General features: G+C 38.7%; 1 protein-coding gene across 1 annotated transcript in view; it reads left to right on the top strand.

Moving 5' to 3' along the window:
* ALK (ALK receptor tyrosine kinase) overlaps nucleotides 1-20,985 on the top strand; it is a 310,600-nt gene that overhangs the window by 204,055 nt on the left and 85,560 nt on the right. Inside the window, exon 5 of the mRNA XM_027659345.1 lies at nucleotides 2,438-2,565. Coding sequence (XP_027515146.1) covers nucleotides 2,438-2,565 — 128 coding nt within the window. The remainder of the gene's footprint in view (nucleotides 1-2,437; nucleotides 2,566-20,985) is intronic.

Below are 20,985 nucleotides of genomic sequence, written 5' to 3'. Positions count from 1 at the left end.
TAATCCTTATAATATACCTAACTTGAGATGACATCAAAAGAAGTAACACGCAGAGAAGCTAGGCATTTAAAATACTCTCAATGCTTTATTCTATTTAATTTCAGCAAAAGCAGATTTATCTCTTGGGGGAGTAGGATAGAAAAAGAGTGAGGATACCAACATCCTCTTCTCAAGTGGGAGCCTCGAGCACAGAAGTTGGAAGATGAGATGTGAAAATGAAAATAACTGTAAACAAAAAAGGAAATTTAGCACTCTATTTCCACTCTTCTTGGTGGAAAAGGAGGGACAATGACATTAGTAAATCATTAAAAAGCAGCATTTGCTTTTCTGAGTTGCAAGTTGAACTGCTGTAGCTGTCAGCAGGGTCCTTATGCAACCCTTGCTCAGGAGTTTTCTCTGGGTCCTTAACATACCTGTTGGCAGCTTCCTTGCCTGCTGGGAATTTTGTCCAGTTCATTGGAGCATAATGAATGACACCACTGTGTCCCTGACAAGATAAACAGTGTGTCTGCCTCTGGAACAAAGAAAAGACTCCTAACTGGTCACAGCGTAGGGCCTGTATTCGGACTGATCCATGCTTGTAGCAGGCACAAGGATGGTTGGTTGGTGCAAACATCATACACACATTGTTTGATTTCCTTTCAGAAGTGCCTCTTAAGTTTGTAACATCCAAATTTTGGCGTACTTCTGGAGAGGGAGATTCTTGTTGTGGATGCCAGATAAACTGTGTAGTTTCTTTTGCTCAGAACATCAGTTCCAGTGGGTTCCCTTCCCCAAGAAAAACTTGTTCATGTTCACAGACCACGGACAAGCATAAACACATACACTGAGGGGTGATGGGACTTCTTGATGAGAAATATTTTTGTAAGAGTAACAAAAAATGTGGGGGTTCGTGTAAAAGCAATGAAAAATTTCTGACAACCAACCAGAAATTGTTACAGTCTTCCTCAAAAATGCTTAATAATGCTGTTTATAAACAACTTAAGGAAACATAATAAGTTTTCGTTTTCATCTTTTGAAAGTTGCGGCTGGAGCTGTAAAGAGTGTTTCCTAATGGGCTTTGTTAGACTCCTGTTGGCTTGTTTGACTCCGGCTGACCATTTAGAGTATGCTACAGGGAGATCTTTTTTCCTTGCTGCTGTGTTTTTCCTGCAACAGAATAGAAATGTGAAAAAGTGGATTAGCAGTGACTGAGTGAGTTTACAGAATCTCTTGTCTGTGTTCATGTTTATGGTCAGTGAGCAGGCGCTGAATAAACTGGAGTGAAACAGGTGATGGGATCCATGTTGCTGCTGAAGAAATATGTGTCTCTTGGGAAGCAGCCCTTCACAAATGGCATCAAGTGGTTTTACTGGCAGCCTTGTGCCTGAGGATGAAAGGGGAAATGGACTAGACTATGTTATCTTATAAGTATTTAATTTCTAAAAGTTTTCCTTGCAGATCAGAATTCCAGTATACTTGGGAAAAGATAAATACTTTTATTTTTACTATCTACTTTGGACATGTCTTGCTGGATACAGAAGTGGAATCAGAAGGGTGGTGTGAGGGTCTAGGAATAGTTCCTATGCTGTCTGGTGCAAGTTATTTCAGGCAAAGCAGCAGACCCAGCTGATCAGAGGGGAGAAGGTGAACATGAAAGACAGCCAGGCCTTGGTGGCTTCTAACATCTCAGAGAATAAATTGAGTTCAAGTAGGCTTTTTGTTCTCATTTACTCTTGTCAACAAGCAGACTAAGTGGAAACACTCTCTGAGTGTGGATGTTAGTCTCCAGAGCTGCTAATCCAGTTTCTTGATTTACTTGCTGGGACTTTCTGTTGTTTGGGAGAGAGGGAAGAAGGAAAACGGAAGCAGGAAGTAAGAGGAGGAGAAATGACATGTTTTAGTTGTAGTGCTTCATGCATATGTAGACTTTCCAGCCACCTGAATTAGAAGCAAAGCATGTTACCTCAGCCACTGCTGCACAGCTGGGAATTACAGCTATTGTACACCCCTGGCGACTGTCTTACTGCCTGAGTGACTAAGAGGCTTTGCCAGTGAGAATCAGGAGTGATATTTAGAGGGGATGTGCATGTGTGCTACAGATTTCACAGCTTGCTTTGCACAGAAAGTTGGGTTTCTTTTAAACAACAGGTAGGCATCTGTGAGAAAACTGGGTGCACAGAAGTGTGACAGAACAGAACAATAAGCTACTGTTTAGCTGGGTTTCCGCATCTTAACTGGCTGGAAATCTTGGTGCTTAGAAGCTTGCTTTTGCAAAATCCATGGGAGGGAAAGGCCCTGACCATGGGGCGCTGTGAGGGAAGCGAGGACTGGGGTAGGAAGCACAGTGTGAGTAGCCATATGTGGAGCTGCTCCTTTGGGGGGTTGGTCCTTGTAAAGTAGCCTTTCTTACAGCTCTTATCCTCTGTTCTTTCCTCTTTCTTTATGATGAGACCAGATGGGTGTTACTTCAAAGGAGAGTTGGACACCTAGAGAAGCCGTTTCGGATCTCACTGGAGTATATTGCTGCTGGGAACAAGAGCGTAGCAGCTGTGGATTCCTTTGCGATGAAGAACTGCAGTTCAGGTAACAGTGTATTTGATTGCTTCTGGCTCATAGTCTTTTGATGCCTTTTTGGAGAGGAGCATAAAAAATAAAGTAGGGTCCCTTCCAAGGTAGTTTTGGGGTTTTTTTGGGTTTTGGTTTTGGGGTTTTTTTGTAGAAAACCTTAGAAGTTTCCTTTGAGAAGTTAAGAACAAGTCTGGCAGGGCTGGGGGTGGGGGATATGTTTCCATTTGGACAGAATTTCTATGAAAATTTAATTTCAGGAGAAACGGAGTATTCATCCTGGCTTGCCTATCCTGGCAACTTTGCTTTTCTGCAGCAGAAAGTGGAACAGATCAGGGGTTTTCCTAGACAGACATCTTGCGAGCCATCATTTTTATTTTCATGGTTACAAATTTCAGGATTGTTTTTTAAACAACTGTGGAAAACTTGATTCTAAAAAGTATGGCTTTCTTTGGCAATATTCCAAAGCAGTTATTGCTGAGTAACCCCTAATAGCTGAATGTAATGTGTGGAGTTTTAATAATGGACAACCTTAATAGGGGTTACTTTTTTAAACACAAGCTCTGTTACCAATCCAAGTATGTAAATTTAGTGCTCCATGCCAGAAGCAGCTGCATATTAGTTCTACCAGTTTTATGGACCCTGTGAATCATACTGAAATCTTTAGGTGGCATGTCAGTGAAGAATATTACTACTTATAGCTCTTAACACATTACTTTTTGTCCATTTTATTTATTTGGAGTACTGCTGACTTGGACTGCCTGTCCTTCTTCTCAACCTGTCTAGGACAAGGAAATGTGCTGGAGAACATACATTATTTTGGTCATTTATGTTGCTCTCCACAAAGGCCAGTTGTATTAAGGGATTTATTGCACTGTTTGTACGTAAAGGCGCTCTCGAGGCTCCGGAAAGGAACAGCCTGACATTGTGCTGAAAGCACAGGGCATGTTCAGACCGAAAACACCTGTTCTGCTGCTGGTGTAGGGGCAGAACTCGTCCACATCTGCAGTGCTTTGGGAATTCATTGCAACAGACTATGGGCACATGAACCCTTCTCTTGGGAGCACTTGAAGGGGAACCGTAGGTGGCAGACTGCGAGCTCATATCCACACCAAGCACTGCTCTGCCGATGATGGATGTCAGGTGCTGAGGCCATTAAGACACATTGTGAGGAAAAGCAGGAACAAATCTCCCATTTTGTCTACAGATTTGTAGCAAATGGCTACTCCTCTGCTCTGTTTAGAGGACATGGTGTATGAGTAATACCACCGGAAAATAAAACCACTTGTTCTTTTTTTTTCAGTTGGTTTAGACCACTAAGCCTTTTGCACGCGGCTGAAGATGTGGTACTGTGTCCTTTTACGAGAAAAAAAGGTGGTGATGAGCAGCCAAGGGTGGCACCCTAGGCTTGGAGAAAATAGAGAAAGTAATAAGAAAAGATTAATCTAAATCTAATTTTTCTGCAGCTGTTAGAAGCCTTTGGGCAGCTTAGCTACTTGGATACCTTAACGTCACTGAAGCACATAAAACATGGGTGAATTTGGGAAAGAAACATCTGAGAAACAGTAACATGCCTTCAGCCTGATTTTTCTAAGCCTTTTGAAGACCACACATGCAATTTAAAAATAAATTAAGGTGTACAGACAATCATAGGAAATTAAGCTCCCATTTCCGTAGGCGTATGTGGGTTAGATATAGAATCATGGAATCACAGAAAATGCTGGGTTGGAAGGGACTCCTCAGGATCATTGAGTCCAACACCTGAAGAGTCACACCATGTACCTGAGAGTGTTGTCCAAATGCTTCTTGATCTCTGTCAGGCTTGGTGCTGGGACCACTTCTCTGGGGAGCCTATTCCAGTGCCCAACTACCCTCAGGGTGAAGAACAACAAGGGCTTGAAAAAGGTAGAAGCTTGAGGTTGAACTCTGCTTTTGCCCATTGGTAATTCCATTTTTTTTTTGAGTTCTTTGATCGTAGAAAAGATTTTGCATAGAAAAAAATTATTACATTTGAACCAAAAAAATAACAGCCTATATGGGATTGAATGGGGAATTAAAATTAAAAACTTAAATAGATTCAGATGCTGATCAAATTCTGAATTTTTAAAAATTCTAGATTTAAAAATTCTAGATTCATATCCCATCTAATTAAAAATAGTTGAGTGGACATGTCATTGCAGTGTCTTAATTGTGCCCCACATTTACCTTTCTTCAGTCAACATTGCAGCAGATTAGAAAATCAGTGACTTGTCGCTTGAATATCTTCACATTTCCCAATTTCCATTAGAAAGGGAGAGCTCTTACAGTTTTTCTCAACCATAAGGTTAGAATCCAATCAGAAAGCCCCAACAGTCAATAGAAAGACTGCCTGTACTTCTATAGGTTTTGGCTCAGGACAACTAACAGGTAGCATTGCCCATCATCCTACAGCCAATTGAGTTTCAATTACTGACTTAAATGTGAAGCAAATTGTGTTTGTCAGTGTGTAAAACCTAAGCTATTGATTACCTAATTTTTGTTTCTTACAACTTACTATTTAAATAAGTGCAGCAGCCAAAGCACAAAAAAAAATAAATTTACAAATTGCAGAGAAGTAATATATTAATTTAATAACATCAGTTAAGAATTTGTTCCTTCTACATGTAAAGTAATTGGTACAGTGGCATTTTATAGTTGATGGTAATTTCTAGTAATAAAAATAGAGTTCATTTCCTAAGTAATGTATTGACTTATTTATGATATTTAATGGGTTTCTTACTGATATTTTATTGCAGTTGTAAATTAATTAATTTGCTAACTTATTTCCAAAAGTCTTAATTAAAGTACTTAATAGTAAGCACAAGTAAATGACAAGACATTGTTTTACTTAGCAATGTTTGATTTACCAATTCTAAGTAAATTTTTACATAAGGGGCGTGGAGACCAAATGCTTCTGAAATGTGTTAAAGGTTTAATGATGCTCCAAGGCTGTTAAAAGCAGTTATTTCAGACACTCAGCCTGTCCAAGAGGAAGCACTTAGCTTTCAAGTTTTCAAGCTCAGCAAGCAACATAAAAACCATTTATTTTGGAGAGGGGAGAGACTGTGTGTTGTTGATTAAGTTAATGCTTCTGTCCACTCAGCAATAGCTTTTTTCAATGGATACTGAAAGTACGTAGAAATACGCTCATTACCTTCAGAGCTGTAGGCAGTTAGTTTTGTAATGATCTCATGGTTGTAATAATGCAAATTTCTGAAAACTGAAGTTAAGGTTGTACTAAAGGCAAAATCCTTGATGTAAAGCAGAGGACCTCTCAAGAAAGGAAAAATTTTGAAGGCCAGAAGATGATTTTACTGAAAGAAGGGATAGCAAGGAAAGAGTAAGGATATGGACTTGCAACGTGTGTGAAGAAATACGACTGCCTGCCAGACAGAATTTTTCATGATTCCCTTTTATAAATAGTCTAGCAACAGATTTATGAATCAACTGCAGGAGATCAATAAGGGCTTTCTCCAAACACGATTGCTTCTGTATCTGAATCATTACTAAAATGATGGTTTTGTGTATTCAGACAAAACCTGAATATGTATCATTTCAGTTTTCCCACGTATGCTCCCTTTTTGCAGTTTGTCTTATAAATTAATTTCATGACAGGATGTTGTGGTTAACTGAACTTAATGAAATACCAGTGAGCCCCTTTTCAAAATGAATTCTTGATGCTTCCTACTGGAAAATTGCCTGGAAGAGTTAACCTCTTCCAAACAGAAGACTGAGATTACATCAGTGTGTGTGATAGAATCACAGAATAGCCCAGGTTGAAGGAACCTCCAAAGAGAATCTGGTCCAAATTTTTGTGTGAAAGGAAGTCTAGGTGAGGTTATTTAGAACCCTGACCAGCTGCATCTTAAAAACCTCTGGTGATGGGGACTCTACCACATCCCTGGGGAGGTTGTTCTGGCAGCTGCTTCTTCTCATGGTAAAAAAAATTTAATGTGTTTCAAATTGAAGTGCCACGTGACACACAGCTAATTTAGATGTTAATAGTTAATTAACTTAAAATTTTTTTGTATAACATTTAAGTAATTTTCACTTGAGTAAAACTGCAAGATATTTACAGAAATTTATGAAACAACTAGCTGAATTGTGACAATATTTTATTATTTATTATTTGTTTGTTGCAATTATGGGATGGAGGAAAGAAGATATGCACCTTCAGTGGAATCAACCATGTCATCTTATATGGTCTTGAGATCCACCCCGTACAGAAATTCAGATGAACAGAACAATGAGCACAGTCAGTAATGTGTTGTTGTTATAAAACTGAAAAATAGACAGGATTAAAAAAAGAAAAGTAGTCATAATTTCAAAAGTAGTTGTCTCTACTTGAGGTTTAGGACCAACATTTACCATAATACTTACTTGGCCTATCCAGGTAACTTTTGTGTAAAGGAAGCTGGAGAATTTCCTTTGGCATTAATGCCACGGTTAAAGAGTTTACCAAGCCAGAAGAAAGGTTCAGTTAATTGAAATCAATGGGAATTATTAAGTATGTTTGGATTAAGTTTCTTCATTTAAAAAAAAAAAAAAATCAGGCAGATTGGATGCATTTTCTATGGAGTGGCCTGTGCTATTTATACAGTTCAACTGGGCTGGTTTTCCTGAGGGTCTAATTTCACTAAGTAGGCATTTGGAAAAGCCTTACTATTTTAAGAATATTTGCTTCCAAGTGCTTTGGCAACCGCCTTCCTACCCATTCACCTCTGTTCCCCCATGAGGTATGACTGATTATTCTGACTTCAGCCTGTGTGCCAAAAACTATCTCTAACCTGCTAGTGTTTTAATCCTGTAGGGATCTTGTCTGGGAGAAAAAACTGCTTTACAGATGAGTGTGGTGGCTGCAGTAAAGTTAAATCATTTTAAAGTCATTCCAAAGTGAAAGTTATTTCACTTGTGGTTTGTGCCAATTTAAGTAAAATAAATTTAATGAACTTGTTATGGGGCTTATCTTTGTTTTCACTTTCATCTTTTTTAAATTAAGTTATAGTAATGCTAGGAATAAAAAAAAATTAAGCAAATTTAGTTTTAATATTGCTTCTAGAAAAGGCACAGTAACTCAATTAGTGGTAGAGTAGCTTCTTGCAGTAATGAATTAATGATTATGCATTTCTGTTGCTGACTGTGAACACCTACTTCTTGCAGAGCCAGATTTAGACAGTGAGGGTTATGTTAAATAATTTAATCTATTTAGAACATTAGTGTGCTCAACAAATAGACAGCAGGGGGGGAAACAAACCTGAATATCTAAAGCATTTGGTTTTCACAGGTCTGCCATGCCAGTTTGTTTGTGAATGGGACCTAGTGTTCTTTTGTTTTATTTAGTAATCAACTGACCATATATTTGGGTTTTTACGATATGGAGGAGGGAGCTATAAAGAAATGTTTTAGATGGTGTAATAACGCGCTTAAAACTAGTCTTTAAAATAGATGCTTCCATAGAGAAGGTGGAATGGGTGGAATCTGCCAGAGCAGCTCCAAATGAGTGTGTTTCTTAGGCAAAGTTACTGTATTACCTGAGTAAGCAGGTTCATCTACTCTAATTCATAAAAGGTTAGGTGACTTGGGTTAAGAAACAGAATTGAGAAATCTTAGCCTTTAAAATCCAAAGATTTAATAATCCAAAGGGAAGGACCTGCTCATAAGAGGTACTAGGAACTGCTTGAGAGACAGTGCAAATGTTGGCACTTGTGAGTCTTAAGTACTTTTTAACACCTTGAAGAATTGGCCAATACATTATCTTTTAATGCTGTATATGATTTTTATCCTGACCTTCTCCCTTAATTAAGGCTTATTTCAACAGGGGAGCCATTGATTCAGTGAAAGAAAATGAACTCTGTAATCTGCTTTCTCCAAATTGAACTTATTTTTATTGCTATTAATTGCTGCCACTTAGTTCTTGTGATGTTTTAACTGCTTGGATTTATTAAAACAATCATAAGATTCGCTATTATCACTTCAGAAATGGGAAGGACAATGATGATTTACAGATGACCCAATGATTTAAACCAGTATTACTCCAGATTCAAAGATTTATGCAATCTGACTCCACTGTGTAAGCGGATGACAGTCCCACTCTCCCTTTACTCTCCATAATAAACCCATACTTTTTCAAAAGACTGCTGACCGGTAGCAGAGGGAATGCAGGTCCTTAATTTTTGCAAAAACAAAGGTGGGGTAGTTTTGCTCTGAATTTTGTTTTATATCCAGGAAGTTCCTTATTAGCTGTAGGAAAAGGTTTTCTGATTTAAATAGTAGTGAGTTTTGAAGTTGTTAAGACCTGGCTGTTGAACTCCATTCATATTTGTGAAGGAATACCATGGTAATCCTTTATGAAAAAGAGAGAGACGGTGGGGAAGCTTAGAAAGTCAGAACAGAAAAGGGAGATGATCAAGCAAAAAGGATAGAGTCAGACTGTGTGAGCAGAAGAATAGAATCATAAAATCACTGACTTGAGTTGGAAGGGACCTTAAAGATCATCTAGTTCCAACCCCCCTGCCATGGGCAGGGACATCTTCCACTAGGTCAGGTTACTCAAAGCTCCATCCAACCTGACCTTGAAAAATTCCAGGGATGGGACATTCACAACTTCTCTGGGCAACCTGTTCCAGTGTCTCAGCATCCTCACAGTAAAGAATCTCTTCCTAATATCTAATCTGAACCTATTCTCTTTCAATCTGAAGCCATTCCCCCTTGTCCTGTCACTACATGCTCTTGTGAATAGTCTCTGTCCATCTTTCTTGTAGGCTCCCTTCAGGTAACAGAGAGAGGGAGAGATGAGGAAAGAAGAGATGGTGATAAACCAGTAATGCTGAAAATAAATGACAGGATGTCAAGCAGGACTAATTGGTTTAGATAGTGGAAATGATTTAAAAGTTTGACCAGTTAGAAAGTGATGGGAATAAACATTTACAATCCAATTCATTAACTAGAGCAATCGAACTTAATCAGATAGCCACTCAATCAACTGGACTGAACTAACTAGATGGATAATCTGTTGAACTGGCAAAGAAACCAAGTAAAGGAAATTCAGTGAATTGTCAAAATTGAATTAAATGCACCAGGATTAATCAATTAACATTTAAAATTTTCAAAAGCAAAGATAAATATGTGGGATGTTCAGGTGGAAACTAGTCCCTTTTTGTGGCACATCTCACCAGAACTATTGATGAGCAAAATAGGTTTTGAAAGATAAGGAACAAGAATGAGGAGAAGATGGTACAATAAGGAAAGAAGATATTCTGTGTTTGCTTGAAAATGAAATAATGTCAACAGCAAGAACCTTAGTTTTTTTAAAGCCTGCCTAAGTGTCATGCGTATCAACACTGGATTCTGAGGTACCACTGCTCTGTAGCAGTGCACTGTATGTAAGATTGATAAAAAGGTATAATTCCTTCTCCTTCTTCACCACAGGGAAGAGTTCTTTACAATTTGGCTCAGGGCATTTCTATAGCTCAGGGCTTATCTTAAGTGCTCAAGTTCAGCTTGGTTTCTGTGTCCAAGGTTTCATTGCAAATCTGCCCCAGTTGTGCCCTAAGACCCTGTTCAGCTCTTCTCACTTCTTGTCCAAAACCTCACGCTTCCTGCCTCAGGGAACCCAGCTTGCTTTGTCCTGCTGTACTGTTTCTGCAGGTCTACTGCAGCCAGCTTGCTTAGCAAAACAATTGCTACATGAAACCATGGACATTGTTTAACAATTCTGCGCTGTATCCAGTATGGGAGAGGTGTGGCACATTGGTGATGTATACTGTGAAGTAGATACACTTAAACAGAACAATTGAAACCAAAATGCCTCGACCTTGTAATTCCAAATCAAATCCATAATCCAGAAACAGAAATGACAACTGACTAAACCTAACATCCAGATTTTCCCCTAAAAAATTTAAGAATCTGTAAAGGGGGAACAAAGTTTTTTGAAAAGAAGTTTCAACAAATTGAAGTCCTTTATGTTGTATTTGGAAACTCACAACCAGTGGCTGCACATCAGAATGTCAGTCAAGATCGTTAAAACCGTGCGTTGCAACTCTTTTACTTTGAAGATGTGAAAAATATGGGGAAAAGAGGAACTTTCAAAAGCTGCCAAGTGACTTAGGAGCACAAATTAATGGGAACCACACTCCTTAGTCCCCTAGGAGTTTTCAAAAATGCCATCATTAATGGACTGCACTGAGGCATGCCTTCCACCTGTGAGGATGAGAAAGGACAGACTGTGCATGATGCCTCCATGGAGGCAGCTTTACAGAGTACCTCCATAAAAGAGGCATACAGGGCTTTTATGAATCGAGCCTTTGAAGGCCCTGCTAGTATGGATTATTGATCCAGAAGTCACACGTGGATGGCAAGATCTTAGATTACAGTCAGGTTTTATAACACGAAAGAAGTTTTAAGAATGCCTTTTCCCCTCCTTTCTTTAACTGACTGCCTGCTGAACTGGTGAAGTTTTTTATAACTGGGAGGTTGCAAGCATTAAGTGAGTCACCTGGATCCTGAGTCCAATTCCAGACTGAAGTGTATTGTTCATGGGACATGATTGATGGAGTATCAGCAAATTTGTAAGCAAAATAAGAGGTTTGGAAATGTTTTTTCAGATCTACAAGGAAACATAATTTAGTCAGCTCTGTAAGAGACATTTATCATGTTCCAAAAATATCATCCGTGGTGGATCTTTCATTAGATTTGAATAGAGAGGAACAGAGCAGCTATTTTGATACCTGACACCTTTGAGGATTGAGAGGCAATCTGTCTGGTTCTGTGAGATGATGGGTTGTGGCATACTGGGATCTAAGCTCTTTTGGTTGAATCGTCAGTCACAACCTAGAGTAAATTATTTTTTTGTAGACTACAGCAGTGAATATTCCATGCACTTAAGCCTAAATTATGTACTAGATTTTTGAAACATCATTTAGAGCTGTAGGCAACAACTGCGTAAATCCAGCATCAGGTTATACAGTACCAAAAAAAAAAAAAAAAAGAAGATATATATGAAAAAGATGAAATTACAGCACTGTTATTGAGTTATAGAAAGTCACCAGTGTGTTCATGAACATATATTAATGCAACTGTTACAAAAGGAAAGCAATGGCTCTAAGATCAGAAATATTAAGCATAAAGTTTTGGCAACAGTGTTCACTCATCAGGCTCTTGTTGTGCACATCAGTAACAAAACAGTAGCAAAATGACTCACCTGTCTACAAAAATTGCCAAGTTGTTTAGACAGCAAAGTAAAGGAAGTATTTATTGCATACAAGCTATTTCCCAAAGTAAAGGAAGTGAGTAACTATGCAATTACGTGTAAGGAGTTTCTGCCAGTGAAATTTGTAAAGGACTTTGAGCATCATCCCAATAATTGCTGGAGCTTCAACTGTTTGCATCAGCTGAAGATCTGTCCTTAGATATATTAATCAAAGCTTTTGTAAAAGGAGGAGCCTAACGAGGTTTGATAGGAACATTGCTGATTTGGATTTTAGTTTCTTCATCATTGCTCGGCTCTTCACAGCCAACAGAAGAGTGAGATTTAAGTTATAGCTGTTCTTTCATTGCAGGTAAAGGAAGCTGAAGCTGACACTGTTTGCCATTAGACGTATAAAGTTGTATGTGTTTTTTTTTATTGGATTGCAATACAAAGTCTATTTGCTAAAAATATAACTTACAACTGAGAAATGCAAATAACCTTTTCTGTCCTATGTTTGAAAAGAGATGTTTGACCTGCTCATGTTTGCACAGAGTGTTTTGCAGTGGTCTTCCATGCTTACAGTGTTTATGTTTTGTTTTCTTCTAATTTCACCTTTGGAGCACCTCCAACTTCCTCTGCTCCCAAGTGAAATCAGGCAATTTCTCTCATTTGGACAAGCCTGTTTGTCCTCTTTCCCTTTAGTCACAAAACATTCCTGCCTGTCTAATCTCATCACAAAACCTTTAGGGCAATTATTACTCCATTATAAGTTTATATTGTAGCAAGTAGTCTTCATCTTAATTGTTGATTTGTAGAATGTGGACTTCATGTAGCCCTTCTCAAATTATAATAAATGTGCTTCTACTTGCTGCTTCTGTTACTAGCAGTACCAGTCATCAGCAGTGTCTGTACTGCATTAGAATTGCCTTTCTCAAGTGTAACAGCAGTCAGAGCATTCTCTGGTTCATATTATTTTTTGACTTTTCAAGTAAACAGTGTATTCCTTTCCTGGACAATTAGGATAATAGCTGAAATGAAACCCAAGTGTCATGACCAGGCAGGATGCCACCAAATGGAAATCATGCAAAATTACGTTGCAAGCCCGCCATGATACTGTTCTGTAAAGACTACAGAGAAGTTTATTACCATTTCCATTTATTCATACTGCTGTACCATCTCAGAGCAGTACTCTCAGATGAGTCTGTGCTGTGCACTGAGTACAAGCAAAGGACAAAGAAATTACTTTGTGAATTCCTTAGCATAAATACAGATGAATAAAGATGACCAAAGCCCTTTGGCCGGGCCACAGTGAGTGAGCATTAGATTAGTTGACACCTGGGATGGAATTAGTTGGAAGGAAATGGAAACAGTTTTATATAGTCCTTTCATCCATCTTAGAAGTGAAAGAGATGTGAACAGAATCAGGCCAGTTGTGGTATCAGCAATAACCAGCAGTTTACAGGTGTATCTCTAATAATAGGAAGGAGTAGACTGGCTGTCAGCTTGAGTTTTTAGTTAATGCTAGGCATTGCCTAAGATGCAGCCACATTGGTATAATTGAGCTCTCTCTCTGGGGACTCCTCTTTAGCAAATTGCACAAATTCCAAACATTACCGAGGCGGAGCTTGGACATGGCAGAGCTTCACTAAGGAATCTTGCTGTACTTGTGTGGGTTTTATTAAGTGTCAAGTCTTCATATAGAGTGCATAGGTAAGGCACTAATGAAATGGCAGTTTCTTTTCCAGTTTACAGAGCCAAACAATGGACTTGTCCCCTTCTCCATATTTCTTTGTCTTAGTAGTGTATAAGAGAGCTCTTTTTTAGCACATGTACATTCCACTGATGCTGCCTGCTTTTTTTTAATATTTGAACAAAGGCCAGAAAATATTTTCAGTGGATAAGAGACCAAAAAAAAAATATCTTCCCCTAAACTCCAGTTGCAAAGCTAATTCAGTTTGCAGTTCAGCAAAATTCTCAGTCTAGACCTCAACTGAACTGTCAGAGAATAAAATCTGTATAATAAACCAGTCATCTAATTCACAACATCATGAGATTCAATCTCCCTAGGCAAGATTTAGTTCAGACATTCAGGTGCTTTGTTGTATGAAGTTAGACAAGATGGTATTCATCTTTTGTGACTTCAGCTATCTGAAAGTTAGGCATCATGTCGAAGCTAGTCTCTAGGGTCCCTCTATAGTCAACAGAGAGAAAAAGAGGCACTTCAGAGGGCAATTCATTCCACCTTTAACATCATAGCATCATCAGGGTGTCAGAAAGGGGACAATGCTTTGGTTGAAGAATTGCTGTCTGGGATTTCTAACGCCACTATCCTTTTAAAGCCAGTGGGTGCTTTAATACCTGTAATCTATAAAGTCTGCCCACGAATTCCTCACTTGTGAATGAATAGTGTCAGGCAAGGAATCTTTAATGAACAGATTCTCTATTGAACATTCTCGACACTCACTGGTTACCATGCCAGATAAATCATTTTATAGTAATTATTTTGCAGGGGTTTATTTAGAGTCTGTTAGGATAAACCCTGAAAAAAGTTTGATTGTTGAGTGCAAGATTAATTGTGCTATCCAGGCATACTTTACAATACCAGTATTACAAGCTTCATTCCTGCAGCTTTGACAGGGTGCTTCCAGTCAGATCTCAAAGCCTCTCTGTAGTTGGAAACCTGTATAAATTATAAACCAGAAATCAGCCCTGTGGTTGTCCCCTGTCTATATATTTTATTAATGGGTCTAGAAAAGAAAGTATTTTTCTACAAACCAACAAACCCAGTTCTTTCACACAGAAGAACATTCAGATGCAGAATGTTTGTGAAAGGTAAAGTGGTTGTTGTTAGAAGCAGAGCTACAACCCAGAGCCTTCTAATGGAATCCTGTAGATAATATTTGCTTCTCTGCATCCTTGCAAAAATCACTCTTATGTAAAAGCTTTGATTTTTTTTGTTGATCAACTTTCTTTATAGCCCTCAATGAAGGGTTTTTAGCCCTCAATTTTTAAATTGAGTTGCATTTGGAGATTGGATCCCATACCGCTTTCCAAAGATTGGTAATAGAAGATCCACATTAATTTTTCATTTACTTCCTTACCAGTAGGTGCAATTCTTTCTATTGCATTATCTTGTTTATTTTTATTACCCTTGTGAATGACTCTGTCACTTCTGTTTAAGCAGAAGCGGTAACTCAATCCCTTAATACAGCCTTAAACAACATTGCTTCCAAATGAGGTTAAGATCTGTATTATATTCAGCATTTGTCTTGAACCTTAATTCATCCTACTTCTGAAGGATATCTCATTACATTCAGGAGTAAGTAATTTCAAATCCAGTTCCTGGAGATCATTGAGTTCTAGACTAAATTTCAGCTGACAGGACTTCTTAAGCATGATACACTATTAAGAGTCATGTCAGGGAATTTCTGTTCTATTATGTTAGTATAATAAATGTTTCTTCTTTATCAGGAAAATTTAAACCAAAGTTTCTTTTCCAAAGAGAAAATTGTACCAAGAGTGGTGTTGTTTGGGGTTTTTTTTTGTTATATGTTCATTGTGTTTTAATAATTTTAAATACTATTCTGAAAAAGAAAAAAAAGTGTAATAATTTCCTGTACATAAACCCATCCTTTTATTTCCATCTTTGATTTAAAGAGAGATCCCTCTTGTGTAGTTATAAATTAAGACAGAATTTCCTCTGAGCTTGAGCACACTTGCAGTTATTTTTTCCATTCCCCTTGGTTTAAGGAGGAGACTTGAGCTGAATATCTCAGAAAAAGACCAAGCTGTGTTTATGACTTTTCCCAAAGCTGCAAACACCATGGGAGTTAGCAGTCTGATGTTCCACAGTATGCCCTCTTTAAAAAAGGGAAGGGAAATACTCCCTCTTCCGCAAGTTGCTTTGCATGGACTAGTAAGAACATTATCACGTATCAGAATTATCTCATGTTTTAGAATGATGTTTTTTAAAAGTGACTAAAGCACAGCCGCTGAGTTGCTCCTCTACCTTGTAGCGCTGCTGTATTGTGGCTCTGCTGCTTTTAACAGGTCACAAGAGTCTGTAAGATGTTTTCATGCAGCCCAAAGAGCAGCTGTCATTTGGAAATGAGAGAGTTTCACATAAAATCCTTGAGTAGGTAAAAACTGTTGTTCTGGTGTCACCTGTCTGACTTTGCCTGAAATAAATTAGAGAGTACTTGCACATGCTGCTTCATCAGCGGATCAGGAGGGAAAGCCGTCGTGAACAGATGGAGGCAATAACCTCTCCTGCCAATGCAGCTGGGGAAGGATGTCTACCTGCAACCAAAGGGACTTACCTGTACCACAGCTACAAATAACTCCAGGATCTCATCATGGTCGAGTTTAACTCATTAGTGTTGACAACTGTGAGCTGAAGTGTTGTTGCTAAGGCTGGAGCCATGCGCTGCCTGGGATATGTGGAGGGGAATATCTTCACCTTGTGAATTTGTGACTCTCTAGTTGAAAGTACTTGGGGTCTGTTGACTCATGGAAAGTAATATCCATAGAAAAGCACAGAAGAAGGACTCTGCCTTGTTTGCAGTAGTTAGGCCAAATGCTTAAATCTCAGAGCCCTTCTGTGGCATTTCTTGCTGCAGTTTCTTCAAGCAAGAGATCTGAATTTTATTGAGCATCAACAAAACTCAGAGATGGGTGTTTCATAAAAGCACCATTTTGGAGAAACAAATCATGATTCTAAAGCATCTCTCCAGCTTCAAATATGTGTCCAGTAAAAAGAAGTTTGGGTCCAGACTGGGTACTGTTAAGTTTCTTTTCTTATTTTCCACTACAATGAAAAGCAATTTCCACTTGAATTTAGGAAATCTGAGCAATTATAATAGTATCAAGTAACTTTGGTCAGAAATTGAAAGTCTCAGTTCATAGTCTCATCCTAAAACTGTAACAGATACTCAGTGCTTCATCTACAGAAAATTTAATAACTTACACAGCACCAAAAATTGACACCACATATGCATTGCTGAGTGAAGGTAGTGATTTATAATGTTGCATGTGAGATGTTAGTATCTAATTTACTACATCAATCAGTGAATGCCAAATAAGTTTGCAGATTGCATGTAGATCAGTTTAATCTGTCATCTTAATTGTCAGTGAAATTTTTAATGTTGAGTTTATGTTAACTGTTTTCCGTGCTGCTTCTCACTGAGAAGGCAATAGCACCATGATACCTCCGTCGTGCTCATGTGAGACTGTGCAGGCTTCGTGGCTGGCTGGTTTTCACTGCTCTCCAAATCTGAGGTTCCCTCAGCTAAACCTGCATTTTGCTAATATTTGCATGCCAAATGGAGAGGAGGTTGTCAGCTCTGTCAATATTAGCACTGTAAAAAGTTGTCTCTTTGGTACATTGAGAAGATTTCTGGGGGCAGGACCAAGCTGAAATGACCCAGAGCTTCCTTAGACAGATGCTGCATTAGCATGTGGCAATGACTCGAGTGATTTTTGTCACCTTCCATGCTATTCAAAGTGCAAACTTAGTAAGTGTTTTGACAAAACAAAACAAGAAAAAAATAATGGAAGAAACTAAGTTTTCACACCTTTTCCCTTGACTTTAGGCTTTCCTTATTGGAAATTTTGTTTAAAGGCATAAAGCAAGGATGAAATATATGAACTGAAAAAAACTTTGAACAATAGCAAGTTTCCTGGAGCTAACCAATGTTTTATTTCAGGTCAAATAAAATCTTTTGAAGTACTGCTGAGCAAACATTTTCTTCTACAGGGGACATTTTCATTTTAGAAGCTCTTAAAAACGAGGGGTTTTTTTCTGTGAAAAAAAATTATGCTATTCTAAAAAATAGCAAGGCCATATATTCCCCACAAAGTGGCACTTTTTTTCTGTCATGGTAAAAAGAGACTTATCCAAGATCTTTGTCAAGCAAAGAGACTTATCCAAGGTCACAACATGAGTACCATTTTGGAAATCCTGACCATCAGATTCCTTATTTGATAGGCAGCATTCCTGGAGGAGATTTGAAAGCAGTGCAGGGCCCCTGCACACACAAATGGAGTCTGATTTGAAGTACCTCAAGAAATTACACTGGGCTACTGTGTCTGGGGTCAGTCCTTGATTATTTTTTTTTTTTCATTTTGTTTACTATTGAGGAAAGGATGCCAGGCTTTTTATTGACAAGAATAACCTGGATGACTGATAACTTGAATTTGCCACCCTGCCTTTGCCAGGTCACAGATTGCTTGGCTGCCCTGCTGTTCTGCTGAACACCCCTCAGAAAATGCAGTGGCTGTTGCCCACAAAGACCTGGCTGATGTGGGCCCAGAGTCCTCTGAGCTTCCTGTGTGTTATTACCTGTGGGACTTTGGATCACTGATTTTATCCCCATTAGATGCTAGGGCAAGGCACTTTTATCATCTTTGTGATACCTCATTGACAGACTGTTTAAAATTATATTGCTCACTAAAAAGCAGCAGTAATGACCTATGGGATGGGAAGGAAGGGCATGATCCAAGTAAAGTTGGGAGCCTTTACTGTAACTACTGCTGCATAGGAATCCTACTGCTGTTTCTCAAGAAATCCTGGAAAAGGAGGCAAGGCATTTTTCCTGGTTTAAGTACAAATCCAGGGCAGCTGATTTTGTTGCTGGTATTTCACTAAACTTTCTGCATGTAGATTCCCCATGCACTTTGTGTTGCATTCCAGGCTTTGAGATACTGCAGCGATATAAGTAGTTGGCCAGTGACATTCTTTATGGCTGGTGAACTGCACCCACATCTCATTAAGTTAAAGCCCTGAGAGGGCTGAAAGTCAGGTATTTTAACTGTTCTCTTTGTAAAAAATATATAGTGGATATATAACACCTTTGCACTCGGTATAACTTTACTATACCACAGAGAGGACAATGGGCAGCTTAAGGTGAATGGAAGTACAAATACAGAATGGCCAGTGGATCACAGTAAGAAAGAGGAAGGGTTTCTGTTCCCTAAGATGGCTGTCCTCATCAAGATGACCACTGTCAGAGAGAGTACTTGAAAAATTAGTGAAAATTAATGTTAATCATTATTTGGTCTTTTAAATTGATACTTCAAGATCAAGTGTAGACACCTGTAAAGTAGCTTTTACATCTCCCCTAGTCCATTTAATGGCCAAGAGAAAGTTTAGTGGTCTTTTTTGCATTATTCAGTGTGTTTGTGCACTTTGTGCTCTCAAGTGAGTCCTGTCCACTACACCTTGTTAACTGTAACCCTATCCTAAACTGATGGGGGTTTTGCCAATACCTTCTTTGAAATGGCACCATAATCCAGGAGATGTTTGGTGAAGAGTATACAGAATTTCATTACTTCCTGTAACAGGTAAATTGGTTTATATTTCTATTTTCTTAGTTCTTCATAAACCTAATAATTTTTTGATTGCAAGACAATCAGAATAGTATGCAAGTATGGCTGGGTTTGGTTCTGGATGTCATTTCTACATGCTCTGCTCCTCCTTCTGAACCATCCCATAATTATTTGTGGGTACTGTACTACCTTGGTTTGCCACAAGACTAGACAAATCCCATTTAGTGGGGATTTGTGGGGCAGTGGGGCTTGCCATTTCATATTTTCTTTTTATTTCTTGTTTTGTCCCAAAATGTTTGTGTTTGCTAGGACTTCATGAAGAATGATCTGTAAGCTGTGTGTCCTCCTAATTCTCTATTTTGTATAATGAATTGTTGTGCAGTCGTAAAGGATTTGCCTGCCGCGAAGAGGTACATTTGCATTTTATAAATAGATTTATCAAGACTCAACAAGGTGTTAAGCTTTGCTGAAACCTACCCAGCTGGGGAGGAGCATTTTACATAATAACAGCAGTAGCAAATCTGTAAGAATTTAATACTGTTGCTGATGGTAGTTTAATGATTAATTAATGGCCAACTGAATCTGTTAACTAAAAGAGGGTAAAAAGGGTTGGAAAAATCTTGAAGGGGAGCTTGCACTCAACAAAAAGCTTATTGACAAAGAGGATATAAAGGGATATTTTGGGTTGGCATACATTTTATGGTGCCAAATTTGAACACGAGACTGTCCATTCCGAGTAATTTTATAAAATATTCTGAGAGTCGATTGCACAGTCTACTCATTGAAGGGTAAAGATCATAAAGAAAACCTAGAATCAGAGAGAGGCGGATAGGACACATTCTGTCTCCTTGATTTATCTTTACTTATAGCAATTGTTTGTTAAGATTCCTATTACTATATTAAAAATTATTTTTAAAACCATTTTAATATTATTTAACTGTTCTCCTGTGGGTGGCAACCCACAGGCATTTCAGTCTCAGGGCATGCTAATTCTCTGTGTTGATATTGGTCAACTCTTCCAATTTTCTCTGCACCTCAGTATACATTTTAGAAAGAGATCTTTCTTGGAAAGCATTAACCAAAATGTCTCTCAGCATGCCACAAGACAGTAGAGAGGCTGCCTAAAACCTGGATGGTCATCTTGGAATTGTAATGTTATCCCTCCTGGCATTTTTTTCCCTTATATCTTCAGTAAATACCTTGGCTTACACAGAGTTAATCACTGTGTTATTCACTGACATAGGGGGTTTTTTTCAGTAAGCATTTGCAATTTGTAAATTTTCAGCATGTTCAAGGGTTAGCAGAGGTCCCTCAGCAGAGACATGGACTCCAGGAAGTAGTCCTTCTCCAGGCTTTTTTTTGATGTCGAGGACCATTGACCTTCAGCAGCTTTGCTCCTGGGATAACATCATTCAAGTGTAGCAAGGCCTTGAAGCACAGCCTGATACCCAAGAGCAAAGAACTGCTACTTCTCCATCCCACTGGACTGGCTTCAGAGCACTGAGATGTAGGCAGTTCTCAGTGCATTCAGCTGGAAGAGTCACCCGTGAGTCACAGGATTCACCAACATGCTGATGTTCAGCGATGTGTGGAGGTAGGGTGAAATAGCAGTTCCCTTTTGTTTCCCCAGAACTAAAAGCTGGATAGTCTCCATCCACACTAAGTCCTTCTCAGTGGCAAACCTGTTATGTGTAACTATTGCTCTCCCTCACACCAAGTGTTCACGTGCAATTTCATTTTGCTTACTCTTTGAGATTTTGAGATATTGTTCCTGAGTTTTCAAACAAAGTGGAGATTAGTTCCTTGATGACAACTTGTTGCACTTTCACAATTGCAGAGGTTGGCCCAGTGGAAAGGGGCGCAACAGAAAACTTTTCTTCCCCAGGCAAGTTTCTGCTGCTACCTGG

This window comes from Corapipo altera, unplaced genomic scaffold, assembly GCF_003945725.1.
Source record: "Corapipo altera isolate COAL_440 unplaced genomic scaffold, ASM394572v1 48, whole genome shotgun sequence".
Taxonomy (NCBI): domain Eukaryota; kingdom Metazoa; phylum Chordata; class Aves; order Passeriformes; family Pipridae; genus Corapipo; species Corapipo altera.
This window is presented reverse-complemented; position numbering and strand designations above follow the sequence as displayed.